General features: G+C 48.1%; 1 protein-coding gene across 16 annotated transcripts in view; it reads left to right on the top strand.

Annotated features, from left to right (window-relative positions):
• NRF1 (nuclear respiratory factor 1) overlaps positions 1–22,832 on the top strand; it is a 73,561-nt gene that overhangs the window by 30,453 nt on the left and 20,276 nt on the right. For 8 of the 16 annotated variants that reach the window (XM_075081731.1, XM_075081730.1, XM_075081736.1 and 5 more), the window contains 6 exons: positions 2,858–3,016; positions 4,040–4,237; positions 5,952–6,053; positions 9,298–9,455; positions 14,264–14,388; positions 18,853–19,002. In XM_075081731.1, coding sequence (XP_074937832.1) covers positions 2,858–3,016; positions 4,040–4,237; positions 5,952–6,053; positions 9,298–9,455; positions 14,264–14,388; positions 18,853–19,002 — 892 coding nt within the window. The remainder of the gene's footprint in view (positions 1–2,857; positions 3,017–4,039; positions 4,238–5,951; positions 6,054–9,297; positions 9,456–14,263; positions 14,389–18,852; positions 19,003–22,832) is intronic. The other 8 variants (XM_075081735.1, XM_075081734.1, XM_075081744.1 and 5 more) reach the window with 1 other exon arrangement.

Genomic DNA, 22,832 nt, shown 5'->3' with positions numbered 1-22,832 from the left:
CTGGCTGTTGCAAAAAGAAGGGCCAGTGAGCAAAACACCTGGGTGCTTTGCTGCGATTGCTGCTTTGCCCACTTCCAGCTGCAGCCAAGGTCCTGTGTGGACCTGACTTCACTTTTCCCAGGTGCTGCTTTTTGGAGATCCTGAGGCTAGGCTGAGAGGACAGGTAGAAAATTCCCAGCCACAGGTTCTGCTCCCTTCTAGAAACCACTTTCCTTAGCGGGGCGTGAACCTTAAGACCGGAGCATTGCTTGGTGCTCTGCATGCAGGACAACTTGTTTCCAGCGCTGGAGCGCAGTTGTCTCTGCTTGGGGATGTTGCAGATGGTAGAATAAGGATTAGCTCACTATTGCTAACACTTGAGCTTAATGTTAAAACCTAGAAGACACTTGGTCTGTGTACCACAGGGTGTCAAAGAAACATTTCTTATAGTTTCACTCAAACTCTTCATACTGGAGATTATTTGAGCTCTTCCCAGAGCTGACAACCATGCGCACCGGAGTGAGCTGCTGTCTTTTTTTCAGCAGAGATTTGAATTCCAGGTAGTTTGTGGATGGAGCCAGCAGAACGCGTGGCTCCTGCAGACGAAGCGGTTGCAGCGGTTCCTCCCAGCTGCGCCCTGAGAGATGCAGCGTCTTTGTCTCGGTGCCGCAGCCTGTGTTGGGGCCCTGCGAGCTGCCAGGGTGAGGTCTTGTTATGGCACTAATTAGAGAAGTTCTTGTGCCGGAGCAGGTTGTAATGCCGCTGCTGATTGTCTCCCTGGCGGATTAAAGGCAAACCCTCCTTAACAAGTGCCTTGAGTAGCTTGAGCCGCCAAACTCCCTAGGACCAGTAATTAATCCATCTGGTAAAAGGACCATTGCTTGCAGATAGCAATTCTGGGAAGGAGCTTTTAACTATTTTTGTGCCAGGGAACTTGATGCCGTTAGCAGGTTTATTTGACTGAATACATGGGGCCTTGACTGGGGATCCTGATGCGTGTCAGGGTGACTGTTGGCCCTACGGTACAGATGGGGAAGCTGCCTCACAGGCAGGCTTGGCCTGGGCTGGAAAAAAGGGGCATCAAAGTGGTTGACACTTGTGTGAGCATGGGCGAGCTGGTGGCTTTTTTGTGCCTCTGTTTATAATTCAGGGTTTTGGTATGGCTTCTCTGAGATGGTTCGGGATGTCCATGAAGTGGAGGAACTGAAATGCAGCTGCTCCTCTGAGCAGGGGTGGTTTTTCTGCAGTGTGCCACAAATACGCTGTATAAGGACCCACAAGTATGATGGGTTTTTATTGCCTTTAAATTCCCTAGCCACTGCTGCAAACTGCTTGCAATGTAGTAAACCATGCTTACAAAGAAATTGTTTCTTTTTACCCAAACACACTTAATTTTTCTATTTCACTGTGCAAGTTAGGGCCCACGTTACATCTTCCAGCTGGGCTCTGGCTTTGAAGAGCAGTCCTGTGTCTGAAAGAGCCACTGCAGATCCCAGTGCATTTAGCAGTGAGCTTAGGGGCTTTAGGCTTTTTGCAGAGACCACAGAGACAATCTGCAGACTCCCGTTTGTCTGAAGCATTCCTCCATTCCTCTGACAGATGTTAGAGGGGACTTTGGTACATACTCCCTATGCTAATGTGGAAAAGGCAGCTTGTAAATGAGTTCATTTACAGCTTGGAGCCAATGGATACAATATCCAGACTTGGAACCAGGATGTCATTCAAGCCGGATCGTGGCTTGGAGGAGCGGGCATTGTTGTGGCAGATCATCAGGGTTGGGCCAGAAGTGCTGCGGGAGCTGCCCCGTGCCTCTGCTAGCTGGGACTGCGTTGTGGCTGGGACACCAATCGATGCTGGACCCGTCGCGCTCTTCCATGGCTGTACCCTGGAGCCCTGAACATGCAGGTGTCTTGGGGCTGTAAGGTGGCCCGAGCACTCCCAGCGGCACTGTCACAAGCTCAAATAACTTGCTATTAAGGCTATGAAAGGATGCAGGGAGGTGTTCTTAGATGCAGCTATTTAGCTTTAAGTTAACGTGGTTTTCTCTGGCGCATGTGGTTGTGAGCACTGCTTCTCTTCCTGCTCTGTTTCTGCAACTGAACCAGCCTTTTCTTGAGGCTTCAGGCAGTCCCCGGTACGAAAACCAAACGTGTCACGAAACCCTGTGTGAGTTTTGTATTCTTTTTGATAACGCTAGGAATATTACTTCCTCTTGGTGACATATCTGCTCGATTTGCTTTGCAGGTCTATTTTTAAGGTATTGTCACCTGGTAAAAGCAGTTCACTAGTTGACCAGTTTTTGTGGGTGCTAAAGAGAAGTAAAATCAGGTTGAAAGGTGTCCCCACACTGCCAAAAGTTAAGAATAGATTCAGAAAATTACTCCAGTTCTGCAGGGGTGGAGACGTATATGTGTGAGAATGGGTTTTTCTTACATTGAGGCGGCTCACTGAAGTTCCATCCTCTTTGCAGCATCTCTGTAAAATGCATATCAGCTCGCATCTGAGTTCCAGTGGCTGTGGGGACATCAAGTGTGGGTTTTTTCTGCTTTATTCTGATTCTTTTTTTTTTCTCCCTCTGAGGTTGGTTAGCTCTCTTCATGGTAGTGTTGAACCATGAAGTCTGTTAATACGGTGCATATTTGTGCATTATTGTTGTAACTGGCTGACTTAATTTTGTTCCTGCTCTTCCCCATGCTACTAAGATGTTCTCAGCTGAGTCTCAGGAGAAGATGATAAAATATTTGTCCATCTTCCTTAGGCGTTCAGGCCGCTTCCAGTTAGTTGATGGTTCCAACAGGATGGAAGTTAAATGTCGTAACTCTACCAGAACTATGAGTTCCTAAAAAAACTCTCAACCCTCTCCTGTGGTTTGTTCCAGGCACAGCTGCGAGCTTTCATCCCTGAGATGCTGAAGTATTCCACGGGTCGCGGGAAACCAGGCTGGGGCAAGGAAAGCTGTAAGCCCATCTGGTGGCCTGAGGACATTCCGTGGGCCAATGTTCGCAGCGATGTCCGCACAGAGGAACAGAAGCAGCGGGTGTGTATCCCATGTCTGTCTGCTTTCAAATTGGGGCTTGCAACCAGTTTTTGTGGGAGTAGTTTTCCCCTCAAGTGACAGAAGAAACTATGACACTGGCCGTTCCTTGACTTGGTGTCAGACGTTCAGCCTGGGAGAGCAATGAGATGAGAGAAGCGTAACCTTCAGCCTGCTCTGTCCCTGCTGGGGTTGTGTGACAAGCAGGTATTTAAGCCACATCTCTTTCTGCAGCGGGTGTCCTTTTTGCTAGCTGCAGAGCCTGCTCGTCTGGCCTTATGAAGCGGCCTATCTGGCCTAAGACAGGTCTACTCTCTAAGTACGCAGTTCATTACTGTAGAGTCTGTATCATGGCCTCTTCAAGCCTTTGAAGGGTTACTGTCCCGTCCCAAGCTGCAGGGACCTTTGTATTTAAAGGGATGTAGTCAAGGATGTGCAGTGGAGCCAGGAAAAAAAAAAAGAGTGAGAAAACTGAGTGAAAAGGTCTTGGATATTAGTTATGGCCATGGATCCTGTGTGCAGGTGATGTTTCTACTAACCTGTCGTAAGGAGATAAAGAAAGCTACCAGGGTGTGCAAGGGGCAGGACTTGTGCAGGCTGATGTAGGTCTGGTTGGATGGGGAGGGATGCTTAGGGAGGCTGGAAATGGTGCTGTGGCAGTTGGTGCTTTCCTAGGTGAGGATGGTTTTCTACTTGTTGGCCCCAATCCCTTAGTTAGAATTCCTTGAAAGCTGGTGAAACAGATCTCATTGAGAAGCTTCCCTTCCCCTTGGCCAGATGTGCTCATTCTGTATCAGTACACAGCAATGCAGTAGCTCTCCAGGGTGATTTCTGAGTCTTGGGGAATGGAGGGGATGAGGAGAGAGGCATTAGGTATTGGGGCCTTCTATTTGTTTGAGAATTGGTTGAAAACCACCCAATAAACCCTAGTAAAGACAAGCATGCAAATCACAGCAGTAGCAGCACTGCAGTGGCTCAGAAAACTTTTTTACGCTGACTTTTCACTCTTTTTCATTCCGCTGGTAGGTGTCATGGACCCAAGCGCTGCGGACTATCGTGAAGAACTGCTACAAGCAGCACGGGCGTGAAGACCTGCTCTACGCGTTTGAGGATCAGCAGACACAGCAGCAGACTACAACCACACATAGTATAGCGCACCTGGTGCCGTCACAGACAGTGGTACAAACCTTCAGTAACCCTGATGGCACCGTGTCCCTCATCCAGGTGAATGAAACCCCCGGGCTTTTCCATTTCCAAGCGTGGCTGACTCGGTATCAAGTTGCCTGCATCAGGGAGGTGGTTTAGAACAAACTCCGTTTGGTAGCTTAACTTGTCCTTCAAGAATTTTGTCTTTATCTGTATGTCTTAGCCTGCAGGCTTGTTAACCCAATGCTCCCACCCAAAAAAGCAGTCTCATCCTCTCTCTTCCCCACTCCCATCCCTTGTTCTCCTCCTATGGCAGTACAAGCATTTCTGCAGCTGTTTGGTCAAGTGATTCAGGGATCTGACCTGGATTTAACAAACCCTTTTACGAGCAAATACAGTTCATCGTGTGGCCACACGATGCCTGTGGTGGCAATGGGACAGAGCGATGGGAGGAGAGGTGGTAGGACTGCCTTTCTTTAATGGCACGAAACGTACCCTAATTAGGTATTTTTGTGCCCCCGTTCTTCATCTTACACCCTAAGTGTAATATATATATGACACACCCCAGATATGTATTTATCCTCATGATAGCCCCTGCGGTAGGGATGCCTCCTACACCATTTTACAGAGGGGGATTCAGGGCAGCAGGGGCTGCGTTCAGGCAGTGGCTCGGTGGTGCTGCTGTGTCCCCCGAGTGGGGAGGCAGGTTCTGACCGTGCAGGACGTGGACAATTTATGTGCTCTCTCAACTTCCCAAGAGCTCCTCGTGGATGTGGGCTCTGAACCTCTGTTTCCCCTGTGCCCCTGCCTCCAGACCACCACTGCCCTCTTGTACCAAACTGGCCCAGCGGTTTGTCCCTCTTGAGCATCACGTTTTTAGTGAAGTCTCAAACGCCGTTTTCTGTTGGCGCTTCTCATCTCATGAAGATAAAAACATGGTGTGGGGGTTTCTTTTGGGTTTGGTTTGGTTGTTTTGTTTGGGGTTTTTTCAAATAAAGCTCTTCAGCGATTGTTACAGCTTTCTTGTCCCCCCCGCCATGGCCCGGCAGACTTGCCAAGCTGGTTCTATTTGCTCACCTGCTAACGTACATTTTCCCTTTGACTAGTGTTCTTTTAGGTGCCGGGCACCTGAGATCCCATTCACTTTCCAGCACTTATAGGTTTAATTCTCCTTAGAAACAAAGCTGCACATCTCCCTGCCTTTGTCTTTTCCCAGCTGTTAAATGGGGAAAAGGTAATTTCCAAAGGCAATGGGGTATTGAGGATGAACTAAAGTTTGCCAGGTGCCTAGAGATGAGAGACCCACTGAATGGTAAGCAAGGAGCATTATAAATGAGGGCTGATGCATAGCGTGTTCTGATCCAGGACTACTTGGTGGTTTTTTAAGTGGTTTCTCCCTGTGGGAGAAGCTCGCTGGCTCCACCTGCACCACGCTCACACCTGGGAATGGCAGCAGTGTCCCACAGCTGCTCCTTGCGAGGCTGGGAGAATTGCAAGGACTCCGTCTCCTACATGAACATAGGACACAGCACGAGGGCTGTGCAAAACTTGCTTCTGGGCCATATCCATCCTGGAAGCTGCCACAGATTAATGTGGCTGTAGCGTGTGATTTCCTCCCCCAGCCCTTTGAGACAGCTCTGTATATTCCTTGAGCTCTGCAATTACTATTATTCTCTGCGGGTGTGATGATGCTTTTTAATCCGAGAGCATTTGAGTGTCCCTTTGCCTGAATTATGTGGACATTTTCCTGCAATAACAAATGTGTTCAGCTGCATTTTGTCGACTTCCATAGGTCGGCACTGGTGCTACAGTTGCGACGCTGGCCGATGCCTCAGAGTTGCCTACCACAGTTACCGTCGCACAAGTCAATTATTCCGCAGTGGCTGACGGAGAGGTAAGGACCTGGGTCATGTTCATGGTGCACAAACCAGAATTGTCCTATCTGGACTTTATTGAAGTTAAATATTTTCTAGAATTAGGTGGTCACAGAAAACAGCAAGCCTTGCTTTCCCACCCTGCAGCATTAAGGGTTAACATACATGTGAACACGAGACTCTATAAAATTTTATATAGAAAATGTTGAACTGTTGTCATTTTGACTCAGGACTGTCCGAATGCAATTATGGTGGAAGCCTCAGTTCTGAATTCCATACATTTTTTGTTATTACCTATAGATTATTGATTTCACGAGATCTGCCGTAGCAGATAAAGACTTAATGACCTACAAAAATACACGTTTGTGTATTCGTATTGAGCAACTGTTTGATGTGTGCTGTAGATCCTGGGTGCTGGTTTGGCAGTTCAGGGTTGGGAGCGATGCCTGGGATGTTTTGAGCACGTGGTTAGTGAAGGATATTGCATGGCTGTGGCCAAACCCTGTGGTTCTTTGGTCACTGATCTCTGGACAAAATGGGACTTGTTCCTTTGCTGCAGCATTTAGGGAGGCTTGCAAGTAAATCCCAGAGCGCGCTGTGTGGATGCACAGTAGCATAGAGACAACAGGAGATCCTGCGGAGTTACTGGTCTGTTTACTGTGAAAGTTTCTTCTGCTGCTTTACAACTTGTCAAAGTTGCTTCTATTGAGGACTTGATCAGACCATTTCAACCCCAAAATCTGAACACTCAAATTTGCATGCATTTATTTTTCCACTTTTTTTAATCGAGTAGGGAAGATTTTTGTGTGTGTTTAAGGAACATTCCCTTAAGATTATGCAGATTTTTTTTTTTTAAAAAATTTTTAACCCTCTTCACCGCCAAACCCATCTTTAAACCAGGCTGCAGGTTGCTTTCTGCCCCTCTGCTGCACGCCAGAATTTCTGGCCGGGCAGTCTGTGCGCAGGAGCGGCGAGGTCTGGTCCGCTCTGCGAGGATGGGGCTTTCACGGCGACAGGTGGCAGCACAGAACAGCTTTGCTCTGCACCAGACCCTGTTTCCATCTCAGACCCATAGTGAAACAGCCTGACTCTGGGGCTGTGACCTTGAAGTACTTTGCAGCTGCTTTGAGGGTTTTCAAGAACCAGTTTTATCTCTTCAGATCTGAAAGAAGTATTTCAATGGCAGAAATAGAAGTCAGGGGGACGCAGGCGTCTAGTTCCCAACGTGACTAGAACGTCTAAGCAATATCTTGGACAAAATAAAGATAGAGAAGTAACCTTGCTTTGGGGATGGGTGCTATATCTCTGCACAGATAGGTCCACAGCCTCTCTAGGGTTGTTTGTGTCCTGCTATCTCTTGCTGTGTGAAGATCTGAGTTAGCTCAGGGTAAATCGATGGGTTTATAGGGCGCCGAGCAGCGTGGAGCGGGGATGCCCGCTAGTATCTCAGCAGCACAGACTTTGTTAGTGTGGAGAAGGGCCTGGACAGTCCCCCCTTCTTTTCCAGGCCTTACTCTGTCCCTGTTCTGAAACAGCTTAGGCATCTTTGCAGGGCACTGTATGTCACAGTGGAGACCTGCCTTATCACTCAAATGTGTGTTGCCACGTATTTGAAAACATTTATGTCTGTTCCTCTTCTGCATGGTGGTGGGAAGGGTGTCTTTCCCAGCTCAGGCTTGCTTTGGTTTGGTTTCGGCATGGCTAATGAGTACCATAAACTCGATCCAACTCTCTCAAGATCTCTACCATCTGCAACTTCTTCCTCTCTGGGCACTGAAACTTGGTTGCGTCTTTCCTAAAAGACGTTGCCTTCTCTAAAATCAACTTCCCTTCTCCTTTTCGCAATGCACTATCTCACTGCTTCCTCCCTGCTTTGGATCCTTCCGCCCACGGTCAGCTCTGGGCACAGGAGAACGAAGCAGTTGCCTTGAACGTCAGACGGCTGGGGATGGCTAAAGAGCTACGACGTGCGCCAGCTTTGCCTGTGCCCAAGTGCTGGAAAACCACAGCTGCTGAGGAGTGTGTGATAGCAGATGTGAGTGAGAGCACGACAGCTTCTCTCTCCCTCTCCAGCCTGTGATGGGACTAACCCTTTTCTTACCCAAAGGCAGCAAAATTTACTTGTCCTTTTGTGGGGAGCCTTGCGCCAGCTCTGCTTCTATGGACTTTTTAGCTTTCTCCATCTTAACAAATTGAGGGTTTTTTTTATCATCACCTTCTACGGCATTCTTGTTTGAGTCTCGGCAAGATGGTGAGTGGCCCGAAATGTTTATGGGGATGAGAACCTTGATGGGAGGGTGGGGGAAGATCTTCATCCTGCAGAGCAGCCAGTAGGATTTGTCAGCTGATGGGCCTTCATCCTCCACTTCTTTAGTGGTATTTTTTGGTCCAGTACATATTTCTAGTTCACACCTTGGTGGATTTTGTGGCCATACACTCATTATGTCATGAGCGGTGGAGTCCCAAACAGAGAAATGTGGGCTAGGTGGAAAATGAGCAACTGAGACTGGGTGAACTTTAAGTAATACGAAACCTATCTATGTAAAGGTCTGAAGTTAGGGAATTGAAAGTACCTGAAATATATGAACAGAGTACTTTCCATCTGCCATCTTCTTTTGTTAAGTATGTTGCCGCAGTACGAAGAAATTCCAGTTGGCTCAAACCTGTCCTAGTTCACAAGTGCCGTACAAATAAATCCTGAATGGGAACACGGACTGTTCCCCAAAATGACAGCGGATAGGTGCAGACAAATTGAAACAGTGAGGCAAGCGCAGCCCGTTTCCTTGGGGGATGTGATAGACGCTGGGGTTCCAGCACCCCAGAAATGCCCGGGCTGGCAGGCAGCGATCCGAGTACAGCAAAGATCAACACTGTCCTGTTTCGTTGGGGACGTGGCTGGACAAGAGGGATTTGTGGGAGGTTGAGGGGCTTCATAGACTTTTATGGGGTGTGTTTTCCACGTGCATGAGGAGACTCGAGTTTTTGTCTGAAGTTTGAACGTATGGAGGACAGCAACTAAAATCATGGGCGGACAACAGAAACTCACTCATGGCTGATAGAGGGTTGTAGAGTCCAGCAGTGTTCTCAGGTGCATCCTCAGCTTCCTCCCCTGGTGCTCTTTTTTTCCTCTGTCTCTCGGAGAGAGTCAAAGCATGTGCAGGATTCTGTTCTCAAAACTACCTGGCCCTTTCATTTTAGGAAACAGCCATCTGTTCATGGGGCGATGTCCAATCCTAGGGCCTTTCTTTTTGTCTTTCCCCATAGGTGGAGCAGAACTGGGCAACGCTACAGGGGGGTGAGATGACTATCCAGACGACGCAGGCATCAGAGGCCACGCAGGCGGTGGCGTCATTAGCAGAAGCAGCAGTGGCAGCATCTCAGGAGATGCAACAAGGAGCAACTGTCACCATGGCACTTAACAGGTACGGGTGAGAGACGAAGGCTTGAAGCATGCGTGCATGACGTTTCCTTCTAGGTTTTCACTCTAACGGTGCAAAGACCACTGTGTACAGTCCCAGTCGCGGTGTTTCCTTAGCAAATTTGTCTGGGTGTCTGCAGGACAGCTCCTGATTTCCACTGTCACAATAGAACAGCACTGATGTGGAAATTTCCTGAAAGAGGAAAAGATGGGTAGTAACTGTACCCTCTGAACGATCTTATTTGTGCATTAAAGTTCCAGTTACAGAATTGAGCTTGCTAAGCAAGCAAGAGTAGTTATGGGCTAACAGCACCTTTTAAGTATGCTGGTCAGGGTCTCCCTCGATATTACTAATGGTTCTTGCTAAAAGGCTGAGGCTGAATTTCCCTGTTGTGTGGCAGTGTGGTCTCTCTTCAGAAATCAGAATCTTTTCCAAAAGCCAGTGTTTTGGGGGTTTCTCACGAAGGTGGTTCTGAAGTAGAAGCCGAATGAGCTGCAGTAGTAATGCTGCCTCTTCATCTTGTAACAAGATTTTTGTTAGGTTTTCAGTTATACTCAGATTACCAAGATCCGCGGTGTAGATCTCTGCAGGTCCGCACAGCAGGAAGCAATGTGTGCTCAACTCTGATGAGTTGCTTAAGCTTTGCCTGCTGTTCTTAAAAACTTGAAATGGCTGTGGCACATGGCAGCTGAGAGAGCAGGTGGACGGTAGGAAACACGGCATCAGCCCTGGCAGCATGGGAGGCCTCACACTTCTGAAGCGCAGACAAAATATTTTCCTATTCCAAATCAGAGTTCTTGTCTAGAGGCTGTTGACTGAGCAGCCGTGGCTTAGGGCAAGGCACAAGTCTGTAGTGCTGATGGTTGGAGTAAAGCTCCAAGACCTTGTTATATATGCAAATTGCTAAAGCAGCCACCTTGATCCTGGGGGCATTCAACATCTTGCTTCCAAATTGCTGTTGCAACTGAACCACCAACACACCTAGAACTGTTTCTTCTCTTTGAGGTTCAGATCTGGGTCCATCAGATATGTTCCTTTCTGCTACCATACGGGCTTGATTAAGCAGGCTTTTTGCTAATCAGTTCACTGTAAAATTGCCTTTGAAAAACAAGCGATCTTTTTAGGATGCTTTAGGAAGAACAGCTAAGCTAAATAGGCATGGAATTGCAGGAAAAAGCCCTGTCTCCTGGAATCTGACTTGCAGGATCTGTATCCTGAACATCTCCAGGTGATAGATTTTCCTATATATTTTTTGAGAAGTTTTTCTGGACTAGAACACCGGTGTGCTTTTGATTTAATTTCACCCCATCGCTACTAGTTTTAGCTCTTAAGGTTGCAGTGAGCAGTTCCCTTTCCTGTATTAGCTTAATAAATTCAGAATTTTCAATTAAAGGGAAATTATGTTAGAAGTAAAGACTCTCCTAGAAATATGAATGGAAGAACCTCCAACAAGTCATTGAGTGTCTAGTGTGACAGGATCAGCTCTGTTCATACCCAGGCAAGACTTGTGATAAGTCTGCTCAAACCGCTTGTAGTTCAGGAGCGATGCAAAGGCTGTAGCAGCACTGCAGCAGGAATGAGGGGCTTTGTGTTTAATTTCCTGGCTTGTTGTCACCCTCTTTGTCTACTGACCATGGTAGTGCTGGAGACCTTCCTAGGTGGCTATTCTCCAACACCCTTCCATGTGGAAGAGGTGTCACTTTTCCTTTGCCACAAAATGCTCCTTGTAGCTTTCAGCTGTGGGACTGTGGTCTTTCCCCTGCCTGTAGAACATCTCAGCAAGGCTCTGGTCCTTGAGAGCTGGTGGCTCATCCCAGCTCTGGAAACTTTATGCCTAATTTAGCTGAAAGCTACCATCTGCTGAGAAGGCCCTGGCAGTGCTGGGGTGCAGTGAGGTGACCGTGAACCAGCACCGGGCCCTTGGGGCCAAGAAGGCCAAGGGTGTCCTGGGGTGCATGGAAAGGAGTGTGGCCGGCAGGGCGAGGGAGGTTCTCCTCCCCCTCTGCTCTGCCCCAGTGAGGCCACACCTGCAGGGCTGCGTCCAGTTCTGGGCCCCCCAGCTCAAGAAGGGCAGGGAACTGCTGGAGCAAGGCCAGCGCAGAGCTGCCAAGGGGATCAGGGGCTGGAGCATCTCCCTTGGGAGGAAAGGCTGAGAGACCTGGGCTTGTTCAGCCTGGAGAAGAGAAGGCTGAGGGGGGATCTCATCAGTGCTTATAAATACCTGAAGGGCGGGTGTCAGGACGATGGGGCCGGGCTCTTTTCAGTGGTGCCCAACGCCAGGCCAAGGGGCAACAGGCACAAGCTGGAACATGGGAAGTTCCACCTGAACAGGAGGACAAACCCTTTTGCTGTGCGGGTGCCAGAGCAGGGGCACAGGCTGCCCAGAGAGGCTGTGGGGTCCCTTCCCTGGAGACATTCACCCCCCGCCTGGACGCGGTCCTGTGCCCCTGCTCTGGGGGTGCCTGCTCCAGCAGGGGGTGGGACGGGGTGAGCTCCCGAGGGCCCTGCCAGCCCCCACCATGCTGGCATTCTGTCATTCTGAATCTTGTTCCAATGGCTGCTGGCAGGGTGCAGAGTCTTTCATAGTCCCGTGTAGAGCGGCACATCTGCCAACAGCGTGACATGGTGGATGATGCAACCTCTGTCAGGTTTGAGAGTGGGAAGTATTAGGCCTTCTAGTAAACGAGGACAAAGTGGAGGTAGGTAACTAATTCATTGATTTGAACCAATTAATGTTTATGGAGCATGCTGTAACTGGAAAAAAGCTTTTATGCTGCAGATTGTTATTATTTTCAGGGATGCAACTGTAACAGATTATTAAAATGTTCAGCTGCCCTTGAAAGTGGATTCAAATAAGTGCTATGTGAAGTCTGGGAAACAGGGTTACACCAGTAAATCCGTGCTTACGCCCGGGTTTGCTGTGTTGTAGCTGGCCTTCCTGCTTGTAACTGCCTTCACGTAGCTGCAGGTTTAGAAGTGAGATTAGTCAAAGGGAGTAAGAAAGCAGAACAAGAAAATATTCTGGTTCGCTAACAGTGTTTAAGAGCTACTCTGAGAGGCAGAGGGGCTATTTAGAAATGAAAATACACCCTGCGTGAATACAGTTGGAAAGCGTACAGCATCTAAGCAGGAAATTAGGAAAGAGAAAGAATGAGTAGGAAGTACCGGGAAAATATTTCAGTCTATTTGTCTACCAGAGAACGAGTGGGACAGTTAAGGAAGAGCATCCCAGGGGAGGCTAAAGAAAAAGCTACTTTTTTTAGTTCATTAAGGTAAGAAATAGTAGGAGATTCAGAAGCAAGGAGGAGGTGGCTTTGGAATAATTTTGTGACTAGCGGTAGGTCACCAGAAGTAGCTAATAGTCATCCAAAAGGTCTGGGGAAATCTGGGCAGCTGCTGAAGGATGCTCACTGCATTCTGACTGTGCCACCAAATGGCAAATAAAATATGTCAGTAAATGCAAGCGATACACACGTGAAGAAATACTTCCTGTATATACCCAGTGAGGAACTACACGTTACCAGTTATCATTCAGGAAACTGTCCTATCAGGAACGTTTTATCACTGCTGAGCAGATATTGCCAAAAGAGTGAGTTGAATATTGGGAATTATAGGGAAAAGCATAGAGAGCAAGCCAGGATTAGGCCCCTGGACCAACTCGTGGTGTGTCTGTCTTGAATAGTGTGAGAAATGGTCACCCCCCTCAAACAGATGTGTTATATTTAGAAAAAGTCTGGAAAGGACAAGAGCGATCAGAAGCCAGGAAGAGTCCTTGTGCAGTAAGTGGACTATGGCTCATCAGCCTGGGAAAGAGATTACTGGAAGTCTATGAAATAATGAGGAAAATGAAAAAAGAACAGTTATTTTCTATTTCTCACAGTATCAGACTTGAGGGCTGGCCAGCCAGACTGAGGCAGTAGTTTTCAGAGTACCATAATGCAATTTTTCTTCACACAGCATCTAATTAAATGTGGAACTCATTGTTACAGGAAGTTGTAGAAGCAAAAAGTATAAGTGGGTTTCAAAGGAGCTTAGACAAATCAAACCTGATGGTCCAGATGGAGTCTCTGATTTAGGAAATAAATACACGATGACCGCTGGAAGCTGAGAGGGTGTAGGAAGGGAAGGATCATACACACCCCTTCCTAAATATCTTATACTGGCTGTTCCCACAGCAGGGTTGCTGCACAAGAAGGACCTTCGGTCTGACCTCATTCATATGAAGAAGTTTAAGAATTCCATGCTAAGCTACCGATCACTCATTAAAAAGAATTATTAAACTGCTTGGCTGGGAAGAAGTGCTCCATCTTAGCTAAATACAGAGCTGCTGATGTGATCCTGGTAATGGTAAACCTCTGGGCCTGTTTCAGTGCAAGGTGAACTGGCTGAATCAGTAATTAAGGGTAAAGCTCTAGACTCTGTACAGGCTCGGAACGTGACAGTGCCAAAAGAATGAGTTTTGTGCCAGAAACCGGAGGCAGAGAGGAGCCACGTGGTATAACTTACTTGGATTGTCCGAAAGCTTTTAGTAAAGTCCCAAGCAAAAGGATGTGAAGGTCAGAAGGCAGGGATGTTCTGACTAAAAGATCTGCAAGCTGAAAAAAGCCAGTGGAAGCAGCTTCTTCCCATGTATTCCTTCTCCACTGTAGACTTTCTGCTCTGGATAACTTCATCTGGGCCCAGTAAGAATCCCTCTGGTCTGGATTTGTTCTCTTGACATACGATGCCTGGTTAAAATGCACGCTACTGGAGTGGAGTTATTTGTTTGTTTGGTCTTCCTAATTCTCCTTTCTCCTTTCCTGTGCCCGCAGTGAAGCAGCTGCCCATGCAGTAGCCACGCTTGCTGAAGCCACTCTTCAAGGAGGAGGACAGATTGTCCTATCTGGTGAAACTGCAGCAGCAGTAGGAGCGCTTACCGGAGTCCAAGATGCCAATGGTAAGGCTGCAGAAAGTTTTTTTTTTCTTTGCTCTTAACTAGGGGGTTTTCCTCTCTTTTACTTGAAATGTCAACTTTTCACTAGTACAAGAGTTCTCCCTCACTGCAGATGGTCGCTAACTAGGTTGTGACTGAAAATCTCAGAACAAAACGGTAGCGCTAACCTCTTGTTTACTTCCATAGTGCTGGTGGCTCTGCTCTTTTCCTCCTTCTGCCAGCTTGTTATTTAGCCTTAGTTTTTTGGAGGAAACCCACTCTCCACCCTGTATCTATACAGTGCCTAGCACAGGGAGGACCAGACGTGGTCAACTAACACTACTAGTCAATGCCATAATAAACTCATCTCCAAAACACTTTATTGTGAGGTGGCAGGGAATATGACCAACGTTCTATTACCCGCTCATCTCCTTCCTTTCTCAAGACTTTTTTGTATGCTTGGTGGCTGCTCTTGAGCAACTGTAGCTTTTCTGCTTGGAAGGTGGCACCTTCCAGTCATCCCTCGGCAGTCAGCCTCAGGTTGTTCGCCTCCTGCTCAATTTTCATCTTGCCACCGTAGTCAATCGCTTGGTTCTAGGGATTCTCTGTAGCGTTTCTCACCTATTATCTGGACGTCTCTTCTGCCAAGTATGGTGACTTTCGCAGTTATGCAAACTAAGCTGGTAGTGAATAGAACAGTAAGTTCATAGAAATTAGTTCAAGAGACGATACTTGAACGTGCAAACGTGTCTAGTTGGTGCTCATCCACTGCCAGCCTTTACCATCCTTTCCCAGTTCAGAGACAAAACTCAGATTATTTCCATGAAATGGAAGGAGGTGTGTAAAAATAAGCTCAAAAAGGATGCAAAGTGTGAAGTTGTAAAGAAATGTTGCCTTGAGGATGGGGCTATTTGGACTCTAATTGTCAAAGGCGGAACAAGGACGTGCAGCTGGCTGGCAGAGCGATGACTACTTGCCTTGTCACTTTGCATGTAAAGCAGAAATCCAACTAGAGGAGACCTCGAGTTTGACTTCCATCGAAATCCTCATCTCACAGGGGATGTGCTCGTTTTAAAGCATCGATATTTAGCTTGCAGTGGAAGTGGTGCAATGGAGGGAAGAGTAATTTTACTCAGGATGTTCGACTTGATATCTCTTGCTGTGGAGTCAGCCAGCCTGAAGAGGGAGCAGAAATAAAGTGAAAACCCTGTCGTCCTCAGAGCCGGGAATGCATCTGATATTGAGAGGGAAGAGTAGGGTCATGTTGTATTACGCTTTGCCGGCAGCCTGGCATGAGGGGGGTGAGATGTGTGTTTATCGAAGGAAGGATCTGACCCTGGATGCTCAAAACCAGCAACTAATCAGATTTGTAAAAGCACGTTAGCGTCCTTTAGCAGATCTGCACCCCTGGCTCCTTTTGGTCTGCTTCCAAAAGGCTTTCATGGTCTGGATTCCTCTGGATGCTTCCCCTAAACAACTCTCCTCCTCCACAGCCTTCCTGAGTCACTCTACCTCACTCACCCACCATTAATATAATTTTAATGCAGGCTGGGCTTTTTTTCTTCTTTTTCCCTTTTTTTTTTTTTAGCAGCAGAGTTGGAAATCAGATGGGATTTAGAGTGCATTAAGGGGAGAGACTGCAGCATTTTCCTCTGTGCAAAACCTCGCCCGCAGCCCCTTGCCTTGTTTCCACTCTTCTTCGATTTGCTCTAATCTCCGGTGGTATTAAGGGGAACGGCTTTGTCGGCGCGGTAGTCCTTGGAAGCGCCATGCTATTAGTTTTATTACGTAACCAGCTAATATATCTCCCTTAGGGATGGAGGAGATGTTGGTATCCATTCCTGCTGTCTCTGTCTGGGGATGGAGAGCAGATGGATTTTCAGCATTGGCACGGTTGTGGAGGATTTGTCTGCCTTCTCCATACCCTGAAGCCCAGGGTGTGAGTGTGAGCATCCTCCTGGACACCGGTGCTCGGTTATTTGATGCAGTGGGGACACGCCGCTCTGCGTGCCGTTCTGTCGGGGGGAGATGAAACAGGGAGTGATTTGGTGCGATTGGTTGCAGGAAGGAGGGGGGGAAAATGACTGCCAGAGCCATAATGGTATTAAGCAGCAAATTCCCCCTGCTCGCTATTGCTTGCAAAGTCTTCATTTGCCGATATTTCCAATAAACGCCTCTCTCTAGGAGCACTCTTACCCTTCTGTAGGTCCTTTCTGGGGGATTCCAATTCCTTACCCATACCACTTTTTTGGGAAGGGTCATAAATTTACCCCCATCTTATTGATAGGGAAACTGAGACAGTAGTTTAACAAATTTGCTTGAAGTCAGGCAAGGTGTTTCATTCCTGATTTTAGCCATTAGATGTAATTATTCTCTTTTTAAAGTTTTTTCTTTCTATCTTGATATGGTATTTTCCCCATCCATTCTCTGGCATCTAAATAATAATGAAGTGGTACAAGACATGGCTAAAAAGAGGTAACCTCTGTACGTTCGTGGTTGTCTCAGAAGCTAGGGCTGAATTGGTCTTGCCAGGGAGCAGGGAGCCCAGCAGCGTGGCTGAACTGCAAAAGGGCCGCAGATAATCTTGTGATCGGTTACATTTATAGCTAAGGGAAATAAGATCTCCTGCTCCCATGCAGTGTCAAACTAGCTAAGTGCATTATGGTTTTCTTGCTACTCTGGAGCATCTGCTCTGAGTCGGGATGCTGGAACCGATGACCCCGTGGTTTGAGCCTCAGATGTTTTGTTCTTAAGTGGCTGGCATTAAAGCAAAGTAATATTCAAAGCAAGCGGAGGGGATTGCAGCAGCACAGATTTCTGAAGTTGGCTGGAAACTGAAAATGCTCCGGTGAGAGGGAACTGTGCGCTCTGGGGCTGCTTTCGGTGTGCCCTACGGGCAGCTCCGTGTGATGGGCTGCTGCTGGAGCCGTCCCAGCCCGCTGTGGCTGGAGGAGAGAAACTCGATCGGCGTTGGGAAGGAGAGGTGGCTGTGCCAGCCTGCGGTCTGGGCCTCGCTCGCTGGAGCATCCTCATACTGCAGCCTTTTGTTTGACATTGATCTGATCGGGGGCTTGAAAGCTGCTTGAGCTATGGGCTTCCTGGCTTCATCTTTAAATATTGATGAAGCTTTTGCCTAAGCAGTACCTGCGCAGGGCTGTAGCAGCATGCAGTGCTGCCTGTGAAGGACAGAGCAGACTCCCTGCCCAAGGAAGGTCAGTTTAATGGCCTTGGTGTCATCACAAGCCTAGGGTTATTGCAGTATTGCACAGTGTGTGGCGTTTTGAAGAGCTGGTTTGAAGGTGAGAAGGGTGGTGTGCTTGAAACTCCAGCTGGGGTTCAAAAACAGGGCATGGAAGGAGGCACGATGGAAAGAGCTGGAGTTGGGAAGAGAAGTGGCAGTGGAAGATGTGAAATCAAGCTGTGATCGGGGAATTGATTTAACAGGCCCAAGCTAGGTGCAGCCAGAGACCTAATGCTTGTGCACCTTGCTTGTGCACCTTGGTCCTCACATGCAGCAACTGCTGCTCTTTTGCTTGGCCCCAAAGCACCTTTTACTGATGTACCTCCTCCCTGTGCTGCTGGGAGATGCTCCTCGGAGCACTGATGTGCCTGGTGGTGGTGTGGCAGCGTACGAGTGGGTGCTAAGAGGAGCCTACAGAGAGCCTTGCCCTTCTCCATCCCCGCAGTCATCAAAAAAATTCAAACCTAATTCTGCAGACAGCCAAAGGGAGCTGTGCTTATGGCTGGGGGTGAGCCAGGTTTATCAAGTTGTGATGGGAGCCCGGGGAGAACATTAGGACTCTGACGTGGGTAAAGGGGGATTAGCAAGCTCTCTGCTTTTGGAAACAGAGGAAATAAGGTGTCAGTAACAGGAGCGTATCTTGCAAGTTAGCATGAACAAGCCTATAGCAGCATTTAGGGTGACAGGGCACTCACCGCACAGAGAGCGGTTCCAGTTGGCAATTTCTCTATCAGAAACATTTAAAATATGCTGAAAAGCCTTCAGCTCTGGGTGAGGCTGCCGACCTTCCCGCACAAAATCAGTAAGGTGTCAGGTGGAAACCTGTCTCCACCCTCGGCCGCGCAGATGGGAGATGGGGAACCCTCCTCTTGGCAGCAGAGACACCTCCAGCCCTGGAGGGCGGTTGCTAGTCCCGTCGGGCTCTGGGTAGGCTGTTTACAGTTCAAAGCACATCCAGGAGGGAAAGGCAGGAGTCGAGATCCTGTTTTCTGGTGTCTATGCGTCTCTTAGAAAGTGTGAAAGCAGAGGGAGATATGTCGGGCAAACCCAGTGAAGGGAACTGCCTGTTCTTGCTTTTGGATGCCTCGGGACAGGGAGGTGCGGCACACTGATCCGCTGGTAACTGGTGGCTTTTTTGCATGAGAAAAAATTAAAAAAAAAAAGATGGGGGGAGGCTTGGAGGTTGATCTGCTGCAAATCTCAGACTTTAAAAGAAATCTTTTTTTCCTCTTGGATCCCCTTTTTAGGGAAGATGGACCCAAATGAGTCGCAGGCAACTTGGGAAAGTGCAGATCAGCTTGCTTGCATCCGAGCGGACAGGAAGGAAAAAGTCGAGCTTTTTGTAGGGTCTTCCCGGTGTGAACAGACTTTTTTAATGAAGTATTGCCCTGAAACAGGTATGATTTAAACCCAATCTGAAGGAAAAGTGAGGAAAATAATTTTTGCAGATGTGTTTCAGATAATGGGGGAAGAGAGGCTGGTGGCAGCCAGCAAGGAGAGGTGAAATGGCTGAGTGTGAGTTCCTGGGCACATGCACTGAGCAAGTCCAGGAACAGGAGAGGTGTTTCCTAGAGGACGAATTACTGTGTACCAATGAATTATTGTTGGCAACGGGGCTGTGATGCACTCTGAGTAAAATATGCTGGCATGAGCCTCAGTTAAAACGAGCTTATTCTGTGTCAAGTACATGTAGTTCCCTGCATGTGCCCTGTAGAGAAGGGGGTACTTGACTGCAACTGAGCCACCTCTGCGTTTGCACCCTTTCCACGTCAGCATCTCGCTGTCTGGGGGGGCCCCAATGTGGGTGGTGAGGAATATGCAGTGTTGGAATCAGGGGACACCAGCCACAGATTTGATGCGAACAGTCAGCATGGTGCTACTAGGTTTTTCCCAGCACGATGGGCCAAAGTATTTCCAAGACCTGAGACCACTGCTCCGTTTGCCCTGAATTTTACAAGCACAGATTATTTCTGCTCGCTTTGGCACAGCTGGCCTCACCTTGCCACTTTAAACCCATCATGATGGATCTCCTGGTTTTTGCTGCTGTCCTACGTTACTCTTGGGCACTAATCTCGGGCAGCGCTGGCGGCGCGGTCGGCTCAGGCTGTCCTTCTGACACTGGGCTGTCATGGGCACTGTGCGGCTTTGGTTTGACATCTTGGGACTGGTGACGAGGTGGCTGCCGCTGACGATTAGGATTTGTCTGCCCACCAACCGGGGCTAAAAATAGTGGCTCAGACAAGTCCCTCTTGTACTGCACGGATGGCCAGATTTTCCCTTCGGTCCGACTAACCAGGCGCTACCTACGCCATCGTGCAGTTGTGTTACGTGGAGCCATCTTCGCACAACCCAGCACAGTCAGTTTGTCTGGGTGGTTTGAGTAAAGCAGGAGCCTGGAGGTGGACGCCAAGGCACTTGAGTGCTGCTGGCTTTAGGCCTTCCCTTGGCTTGTTGAGTGACCGTGATAAGTCCCTCGATGGAGACGCAGAATGGTTATTTCTGGGTACAGTTTGGCTTTTGGGATAGGGAGGGCTCACAGGGTCTGTCATTTTATTTCCTTGGGGGAAAATGTTTTTATATGATGAGCACTTGTGATGTACCGCAGATCTCTCACCCCTTTGCAAAGGCAGCAGAGTCAGAGGAGCACAAGGAGAGCTTACCGAGTCGTTTTATGTCCAAGTCTCACGTCAAGTCTACAGGCTGCTTTTTATGTCTGAAACATGCCTTTGAGATCGCAAAGAGAGATGGCAGCATCCCAGGGAGGCACCAGGGGTTGCTCAGTTCCCGGCTTGATCTGTTGCTGTCTCCTTTTCTCCTCAGCGTGTTTGTGATGGTGTAAGCAATACCCCGAAAGGGAAGCCAGCCTCATTAGGGGTAGGGAGTCACTGCCAAGTCCTTTGCTGTTTCATCGCTTCTAGCATTTTTTTGAGTCCTGTTGGTTTCAGTGAGTTTCCATCCACTAAATGAGCCGTGCCCCGTCTGGCCTTATCTCCCAGCTTCTTGATGACCTTATGGCATCTCCAGCACCTCCCTTGCCCTCCCCGTTTCCCCTCCCCTGGTGAGTTTTGACATCCATTCCTGTTATCAGGCAGTTGAGACTTACAGGCTCTCCAGCTGTCACAGCTGATGCTGTCCCAGTTTAAGCATAGGCCATTTACCTTCCACGTGTCCTGAATTAGGGGAAATGGACAGGAGGGCTGGGTCTGTTTAAAAATTAAAGCTGATTACAAGGCATTAACATTACATTTAAAGAAATAGACAGCAGCCCTCCTCTCTCAGCATAGTTGCAATATGTTCCCTTTTGTTCTGGTCTGGAAGGGGAAGGAGGACTAGTATCGACTCCGGGCTGGGCAGGATTTCTTCTTTATCCATAAATTCAAGAGAAGGTGCCTGATGTCAGGTGCAATACTTTAAAGCAGTTCTGGTCATACAACCTAAGGCAGTTCCCATCTTTGCAGTCGTAACAGAAAGTTCTTTCTGCTGGTTTTGAATTCCTCTTGGAAAATTCAGATCTACTGATGCTGTGTTCATCGATCTGTCTTCTGAACGGTTGTGTTGTGAAGCTTCATATTTGAGGGATCCCAATCATTTTACACGTGCATCCGCTCTAGTGGCAAAATGCAGCCGTCGCGGGGGGCAGGAGTCGGGAGGAAAGCTTTCTCTTATTTTTATTTTTTTTCCATAAAGGCTCAGCTTCATTGCAGCAGATGGATTTTAAGGAATGTTTGGCCTGAGATCATCAGGGCTGCGAAGGCGAAGGGATGTGGTTGCTCCATGCATAGAAGGATGCAAACATGAGCGTGTTGGGTGTGGGGGGTGCTGTTCTCACCATGCCCTGGCCTAGCTGCAGCGTGGGCTTGGGCTGGGGATGAACATGGGTGTAAGGAAGCAGACAGGGTTGATGCCTTCCATAGCCTTCCTTACAGAGATGTGTTTCAACAAGGGCCTTCATGGCATGGTTTTCCTGCTTATCTCTTCCTGCAGCATGACCCTGTGTTCTCATTGTGTAGGCTTGTTGCTTTCCCAGGTTTCCCAAGACTGAGCTTTCTTCCCATGGTGACCCTCCATCATGAAAGAGTAATAAGTCAATCTGGCTGGGGAGACTCTGAATGAATGTGCTGCTTGACCAGAAATTTTGTGTTTCTAGGCTGAATTTGAAGCCTGTTTATTCGGTGTGTTTGTAGGTATCTGTCCAGGCTTCTGCATCTTTATCTCACAGTCCCTCAATAATCCACGTGGCTTCAGAAGGAGCTGCTCAGTGCAGGACACTTACTGAAAAGAGGCCAAGCCTTTTGGCAGGTGAAGTGGTATATGTGGCATATATTTGTATTCACTGGATCTTGCTTTTCTTCATCTCTTAATGAGACTTTACATTTGACTTTACCGTTGCCAATGCTCACATCCCATTCCAGGCGGTTGTTCCAATTTATGGTGACAAAGTCCCCAACAACTTGGCCTTGAGAGCCATGTCGCTGAGGTCCTGAGCTTTCCTGGTCCCATCATGCTTATGGCCCTGAAATGGGTATCTGGGGGTGACAGCGAGCTCTCGGCTCGCTGGATGGTTGGAGATCACCTTTGCTCATGGAGAAGGTGCGTTCTGCCTGATGGCTGCGTAAGGTGATGGGGATGGGCAGCTCTGCCCAACTCCACGCTTGCTCAGCCAAGATGAATGCTGAGCAGGAGAAGGAAGGGGCCTGGTCATCTTTATGGAATATGGAATACAATCTTTATGGAATATATGAAATGAGGAATAGTCCTCATTTTAACTAATGCATGATTGAGAAGTCTGTAGGATTTTGTTCGAGAGAGGGGTTTGGGGTTTTTTTTGATGGAATATTTTAGGGGCTTTTAATCCCCCTGATTTATATGCACCCTGACTGTAAGACTTAGATATTTGGGAAGGAGTTTGAACCTAAACCAGTTTGTTTGTTTACAGCAGTGGCTTTGGAGTGCCTGCAAGAGATGGGTATCCTAATCCTTTGACAAGCTTTTGTTTAAAAGAGATGAGATTGAATATGGCCAGGAAAGGAATGGCAGTCAGTACACTTAGCATGTTCCCCTAAATATGTCTGGAAGCACAGAACTAGGTAGACAGACAAACATTTCCTTGCTTGCCACTGTTTCCAGTCCAAGAATCGGGATGGGAAGGGATGGAAGAATTTGTGTAGTCTGTCTGCAAGCAGATCTTGTTAGGGCTGCCATCTGGGGATCAGTGCTTTGGCCCCAA

Source organism: Phalacrocorax aristotelis, chromosome 1 (genome assembly GCF_949628215.1).
Source record: "Phalacrocorax aristotelis chromosome 1, bGulAri2.1, whole genome shotgun sequence".
In the NCBI taxonomy this organism is placed as follows: domain Eukaryota; kingdom Metazoa; phylum Chordata; class Aves; order Suliformes; family Phalacrocoracidae; genus Phalacrocorax; species Phalacrocorax aristotelis.
Note: the sequence above shows the minus strand (reverse complement) of the source record. Positions and strands in the feature narration are given on the sequence as shown.